The 7751-nt window shown below is 35.8% G+C and overlaps 1 protein-coding gene across 1 annotated transcript; it reads left to right on the top strand.

Moving 5' to 3' along the window:
- The first annotated feature begins 947 nt into the window (after window positions 1-947).
- Window positions 948-7403, top strand: LOC306910530 (E3 ubiquitin/ISG15 ligase TRIM25-like). The gene is made up of 3 exons (XM_079485117.1): window positions 948-1172; window positions 1272-1831; window positions 5927-7403. Exons 1-3 carry the CDS (start codon window positions 1103-1105, stop codon window positions 5936-5938), a joined length of 642 nt encoding a protein of 213 aa, XP_079341243.1. The 5' UTR covers window positions 948-1102; the 3' UTR covers window positions 5939-7403.
- The last annotated feature ends 348 nt before the right edge of the window (window positions 7404-7751 follow it).

The following is a 7751-nucleotide window of genomic DNA, read 5'->3' as shown; positions in this document are numbered from 1 at the left end:
TCCAACGAGATATGATAATCTAATCTTTACACACACACATACCATTCCCTCTAGAAAGTACACTTAATATCAGCCCTTAACTCTTGGTTAACTCAACTCACACACTGGTTATATTTTCAACATATTATGCACAGTTAGTAATCAACAATGAAATCATAAAGCATATTAAATGTAAAGGCATGTTTAAACCACAATAAAAATCCTTCAAACTCAATATATAACTTCTATAATACCTAGAGTTAAAAGCCATAGCAAGAGAGTAAGAACTCTCTCCTAAGACATGCACAAGCAGGTGTACAGAGTTTTGCTAATCAAATACAGGAGTTATGCAAATACGTTTGCAAAACAAACCATCAATCTACATAGGCCTACAAGAACAAAACAATTGTCTTGGATTTTTTAATGCATTTTTAAAATCTCGCAAACACCCATTTGGAAGTGAATGTAATCTGTCTGTGATGACGTGGTTGAATATTGAAGATATTTTCTGCACATGAATGTAAGTGTGAGTTTGCTACAATCACATCTCTACATAAAGGAAGATTGGCTTCTGTGCTTTAACTTGATTGTCATCTGAAATAAAAATCATGCAGGTATTTCTCAAGCGCACATAAACATTAAGCTCTATAACGATGTAAACATTCTTTAAAAATTGCTCATTTATAGGTCTGTCAACCCTCGTGTTGTGTAACATATGAATTGTTTTCCCCAGCCATGGCCTCCGCGCTAAGGAACTACTCTTTTTATTCTTTAGTTTTTTTTGTCCTGAACATGCTTTACAAATATTACACTACAGTAAGCTTTTGTAATTTTATAATATCTCACTTTCAGTACAGACAGCGATGCGTAAACATTAAACAAAGCAATTGTAATATTGTTTATAAATGTGATCTGTTTCACATTTTCCGTATGTAAATATTGTATATGGGTGGAGTTATGACATCACCATTGCATTAGAGAAAGTGAAAGTAACTTGATGAACGAAACAGAGGCTTTAACTCTTTAAATGATCTGCTGTTAATCTAACAACAGAACATTTCTTCACTCATTGTTAGAGTGATTATATGCACCGATAGGAAAGTGACAGAAATATAGCACGTCAATGGCAGAGTCTTCACCAATAGCACCAAAAAGACGAAAAACCAGAGGACGAAGTGTAAATGAACCTCCAGGTGAGTCAATATCAGAAAAACAGTGCATGAATAACTTTACTCACATGTTACATTTTTGGAAAATCACGAATGGAGATTATATATTTTAATCATTTTAAGGCATGTCAACATCGAGTGGTCCAATGGATGAGGATCTTCTGTGTTCAATTTGTCTGGATGTGTTCAATGATCCAGTCAGCACTCCATGTGGACACAACTTCTGCAAAACCTGCCTCAATACATACTGGAACAACATTAAATACTGCAGATGCCCAAATTGTGAAGAAACATTCAACCAGAGACCTGATCTCAAGATCAACACAACACTCCGAGACGTTGTAGATCACTTCAAGAAGAAATCAAACAAGAAGCAAGCTGAAGCTGAAGTTGTGTGTGACATCTGTACTGAAGGAAAGCTGAAGGCTGTGAAGTCGTGTCTGGGGTGTCAGAGCTCTTACTGTGAAACTCACCTGGAGCCTCATTTGAGAGTGTCAGGATTACAGAAACACAAACTCATTGATCCTGTGAAGAATCTGCAGGATTATATATGTCAGAAACACGAGAGACCTCTGGAGCTCTTCTGTAGAGATGATCAGACACACGTGTGTCTGTCCTGCACTGAAGGAGAACACAAGAATCACAACACCGTTCCATTAGAAGAGGAGAGTAAAGAAAAGAAGGTGAGAGTAACTGATAATGTTTAATCCATTCTATGCTACCACAGTCTTTTTGTCCATTTTCCATCTTGTTCGTTAAGTAATTGTTAACTGATTGTTTCCTTAATCAGAGTTTCAAGATTGGGTTACTTTTATTGGATTTGCAATCTAGAAATAGAAATCTAAAAATAAAATATAGCTGCAAGCATTAAGTACGGGGTCAACCCCAACAACTGTCCGAAGGGAAATATATTTTGGACATGTCAGATGATCAGATTTTGAAAACCAATATTAAAAACAGGGAAATGCACTTAGGAAAGAAATGCTTATAACTTTTGACCACTAGGTGGTGCGGTCACCAAAATATTATGAGGCAGACAAGATGTGCCAGTGATACCAAGCTTTGTGTCAATACACAAAAGTGTTGCGAAGAGACAGCCACAATGTATATTGTTCCAAAGCAGCTTTACAGGAGAAAATAAGAAAAACTGAAACACAGAAAAGTGCTGGTGATTATAGAACAAGCAAGATCATTCTAGTTACAGTCAGTTACAGTCATTACAGACTTCCTCTTACAATATTCACAAATTCAGACTAACTTGTGATTAACTGAGAGCCTGAGTTTTATATTTAAAAGACTGAACACAGGCAGAACATTTTAGCAGAGTTCAAGTGTGCCTGAGGGTGTCATGGTGCCTATCCTCCAGCATCCCAGAGTCCCTTGCAGGAGGAGGGAGGATATGGGCGCTGGTCCCCTTCCAAACCAAATTCTCAGTGGTTTGAGAGGGAGCAGGTGAGAAAGAAATTGCTGGCAATTTTTAATGCACGGTTGGTGGACAGGGCTATGGACATGTTTCCTCATATCCTCGAGCCGCAAAGACTGGCTGCGGAGATTTTGACCTTACAATCTCAAGATGGGGCTTTTTAAGGCTCTGTTTTCAAAACAGGCTGTTGAAGGACTAATTAGACATCATATTAAGACATTGTGGAGCATTTATGTTTTATTTTTGTCTCGTCCTGCTGGGTAGCCCCACTCATGAAATCTCATTGGTCCATTATTAAAAATATGACAAAATGAAGGCATGCCAATGCCAATTTATATTTTAAAAAGGAAACTTGACACAAACTGTGTCTTTAATACAAATGTAGCCTTTGGTATTTCTTAAGGTATTGTACTTGTATTTGGTAAATGATGGTAATTTATCATTGGTTGGATTCAGTGGTAACCAACAAAGTATTTCTCTTTGCCAGTTCTCAAGAGTTTAATATTGACTTTGTCACGTTCTGGCAAAAAAGAAATGATATCATGAAAAAACATATTTTATGTTATGAGTGGTTCTGAGGTCTTGGATCTGCAGTACCGTGTTAATGTGTCGGCACCGTGTGCTTTAACGTTTGTTAATCTGAACTACCAAAACGGTAGAAGTGTACACACCCTTTGGTGTATTTTCCAATTTGTAAATTTCAGTCCTACAGGGTACAGTGCTCACCAGTGTAGTTTGAGATGTATTCAATAAGTTCTCATGTAAATACCACAAGCAAGAAACAGATCAGACTGTTATAACAGTGTAGAGATGAGGGACACTAGAAAGGTGCCCTTGTTAGTTTGCCACGATTGTTGAAGTTAAAACGAATTTATAATATTGAGTAGGCAACATTTTGCCAATGTTTTGCAACATGTAATTTCTGAATATATTTACTTTTTATTGGTGTGTTTTTTAAAATAAAAAATAAATGCCATGATATTTATGTACACATTTCACTTCGACATTGTTTTCTTTATATAAACACTGTGATCTTTCATTAAAAAAAAGCCCTAGAATCTATCTTAAATGGGTGTATTTGTATGTCTTGTACAGTATGTAACAAATCTGATGGATTGTTTACGCCTCCCTGAGCAAAGACACCACATACCTCTCAAAACTACTGGTTTTGTCCCTGATTCTTAACACTCTTCATCTGTATATTGTAGAGAGTTCCCAATCTCATATAGTTTGTCCTGGATCATTTCCAGGGTGCTGTAATTTTAAAGGGATTGTTCACCCAAAAATCATTTACACCCTCATGTTATTTCATACCTATATAAGTGACTTTGTTCTGATGAACACAGAGAAAGATATTCGGATCATTGACTACCATAGTAGGAAGAATTTAATGGTAGTCAAGGGTCCTGGAACGGAAAATTGCTAACATTCTTCCAAATATCTTTCTCTGTGTTCATTGAAACAAATACATTTATACAGGTTTGAAACAAAAATGACGACAGATTTTTCATTCTTGGATGAACTATACTTTAATGGGCCAAGTGCAATTTCTTGCATTTAAAAATATTGTTTGTATGTATAACATTTCAAGATCAGTGGTCTTCTCACAACATGCCGGCTTTAGGAGAGAGATGGTGAGTTTGTATTATTTTTATCAGGTGTGTCTTTTGTCACATCCCGTACAAAATGAACACAAACTTGGGCCTCGTGTATAAAGCTATGTGTACCTTTCACCCTTAAAGTGTGCATATTACCAGTAAAGAGTGTCCGTACGGTGTGCACATTTGTATAAATAATGAATCGTGTGTGAAAAATTGCACATTTGGATACCCTTTATACATGCACACAACAGACCCTTAGTCCTGACCGATGTACACTTTTAGGAAAGTTGACATCAGTATAAATTTAAATATTAGTTATGCATTCTTTGATATTTGTTGTTTTGTTTCGCTCAAAAACCTTTCATTGTTAAAATGACATATAAGTCATGTGAAATTTGTCCCTGCCTAGAGCAAAATATTTCAGAATCTTATGCACGGTCACGTTTCTCTCTTGTGTCACCTCATTAAATGATTGCTAAATGCTTTTTCATCATAGTTTTTTCCATTATAAAATGCAAGTCCATGAAATTTTTCCTTTCCATCGTGCAAATAATTAAGTCACAATGAAAAGGTTTGTTTTTGGGTCATTGTTGTTTCAGAAGGAAAAAAGTGATTTCAATGTAAAGCACCCGGACGTCACGCAGCCGGTGAGATCATCACAGATAAACGTTATCAGCGGAAATGTTTTTCTGTTTCTTTGTGGGTGAGGAGGAACACGTTTCTATTGAAAACAGCACGTGTGTTTCAGATTACTGACAACCGGCTATTATTTGGGCACTTCTTTAAAATAATTGCCATGTGACAAAGCATGTGCTCCTTACAAAGGTTAACAGAGAGATGACACAGCAGCAGTCTTTAGGTTTCAGTGGTTCAGAGAAATGCGTCACCGCTGTGCTCGTGCTCAGTGGACTTCCCTAAACCAGCACAAACTATCTGACGTTATTTTTAGGTTTTGTATTATAAAATGACAAACATCACAATGTTATCAGACCCTCCATGTGTGCTCACTTTACAAAATGAAGCTGTCATTCTGAGTCTGTGTAACCTATTATAAAGTAAGACATTATAAATGAGTGTTAAGCTTTTATATCTGATGAATGTCACATGCAGGATTGTTCATTGACAATTATGACACCCACATGAGACTATTTATGACTTTATTGCGAAATGCGTATACTGTTGTTTGAAGTTTAACTAAAAAAGTAGGTTTAATAAGACAGGAATAATAAATAGTTCTTTTAACCTATTGACTCGAGCTGATTTATTCAAGTAAGAGATAGTGAGAGACTGTTTTGTAGGAAAAGCCTATACCCAACCCGAACCATAACTTGTGTCTAAAATGAGAGAGAAATGATACGTGACAATGGTGTACAAGCCCGTCTCCCGTAGCCAGACCTTCCCAACCCTGTTGTAAGCTTGAACCTCACATGAGCCGTAAATTCCCAACGTGGTTGATTGAATGTTGTCCCTGGATCAGTGACCGTCAAACAATCTGTAAAAGCTGAAATCCCTAGAGAACAGATCCCCTTGAAGGTCTTTTGTTAGCTTCTCTTGTTATGCCTTTCATTAGACGCCCATTATTTGGTGAACAATTGGTTTCATGTTCCCACTTTGGGGGTGTATGAAAGTTTCCTCTTCCCCTTTAAGTTTCCTTGAATTACTTAATCGCGTCATAACTAAAAGTTATCAAGCGCATACATTGAATAAAAAGTGAATCATTTTGCTGAAGTCTTTTATTATTATTTCCTCCTCAGCTCTTCCAGTAAGTGAATGAATGTATGTCGACTGTCCAACAATGCCACCTGGTGACAGAAACAGGTATTCATAAGCAGATATTCTTACCCATGTAATATTTTTGGTTGTGTTTTACTTAAACATAACATAACATTTAAAATGTTTAATGTTGCGTGATATAATTAATGTGTAAATCTCTCCCTAAACCAGCGGACCTTGATTATACCCAATTCCTCATTTTGTAGTCTACATTTCATATAGTTGAGAAACTTAAGAGGAAACTATAGGTGAACCAAAAACAGACAATAAATGAATCTTGAACTCCCTCATTTCCCGGCACTCAGTTTCTCACTATCACAACTTAAGTGGTCATATTGAATACACAGCTATGACAATAATAAACATATGCCAACAAAATGTGACTGAGACCACAAAAAATAAGCTTTTGGAGGAACTTGTGACATGTGAACCATATTTTATTAACTTCTTAAATTAACAGATCCATAACTTAGTAATTATAAATTAAACAAATGCTTTGATACTCGAAAAAGTATATTTGAAAAAATATAGTGCAGGAGACTTGCAAAGGATCTTCCGTGAACAAAATATATAAATGTATCTCTCTTATCTCTTATTAAAGTAATGCTTATGTGTCTGACTGTACAACTTAACCTTAATAAACAAATCATACCATAACACGATTCATGTACATTTTTAACATTATTTCTTAATAGGCAGCATATGAAATCTAAAGTAATCAATCAAAAAATGTAGGTGATAAAAAACATGACACTATCTGCCTCAGGAGATGATGGAGGTATGAAGAGATGTGAGACGGTGCTCTGATTTCGGTGAGCTCCAGCATGTCGTGAATGTGGCTCTCCCGAGGCTGCTGTCGCACATCTGACAGCCGCCGTGAGCCACAGAGAACAACGTAAATTTTATATACATAAATGTTAATTTTCTAATAGCAAACCTATTTTTATAGTTTTTCTACAAGAGATAAAACTGTATTTAAAAACAATTATGTTTTATTCCAATATGAAAGCACAAAGGACTTTCAGTTTGCACTGCTTTTCAACCTATTTAATTTGTAATGTTTTTGTTATTTGTGTAACTCCCTCTCCTGTTTTTGTTCTTGACTTGTCTTATTATTATTCTTTATTTTTTGTCTTGTCTTGTCTGTTTCGAGCCATGGTAATGTTTTATTTTCTCTCATAAATGCACAATAGATTAAATGCACATGATCAGAACACCTGCGTTCCACCATGAATGATGAGAGACTGAGCAATCTAGGTTTCTTATGTGTGAAGTCCAGGAGAGCCAAGTCTCTGAACTTTGATGAATTTGTAAACTTATTTGCTTTAAAGCACAATAACCGTAGAATCAAACTATTTTAGGTTTTGTACTAGTGTAACTAGTGACATGTAATTTGGAAACAGCTTGTAAATTTGCTGAATTTTCATAGTTTGCACTTGAAATAAAATTCACTTCAGTAAATCATTTCTGGTCCTTTTTAAACATTTTATTATCATTGGGAGATATTTATTCTGTTTTCAAAGTGAATTTCCTAAGTTTTATTTTATTAAATAAATTGAGGGTGAGTAAGATTATGATGCTCAGGATTTTGGTAAACTTTAATAAAAAAAATGCCATTGTAGACTAGCTATTGCACATTATACATCATTGTGATTTGGGCACATACAATACTTTAAAAAGTATTTTAAGGTTGGATAAGTGCCATGTATGTTTGCAAAATTATGTTTTTTGTGCCACTCCAAAGTAACTACTGGCCCCTGCCTGGCCCCCCCATGAAGAATTCCAGGCTCCTCTGCCAAATGCCTA

Source organism: Barbatula barbatula, assembly GCF_947034865.1.
Source record: "Barbatula barbatula genome assembly, chromosome: 21".
Taxonomy (NCBI): Eukaryota; Metazoa; Chordata; class Actinopteri; order Cypriniformes; family Nemacheilidae; genus Barbatula; species Barbatula barbatula.
This window is presented reverse-complemented; position numbering and strand designations above follow the sequence as displayed.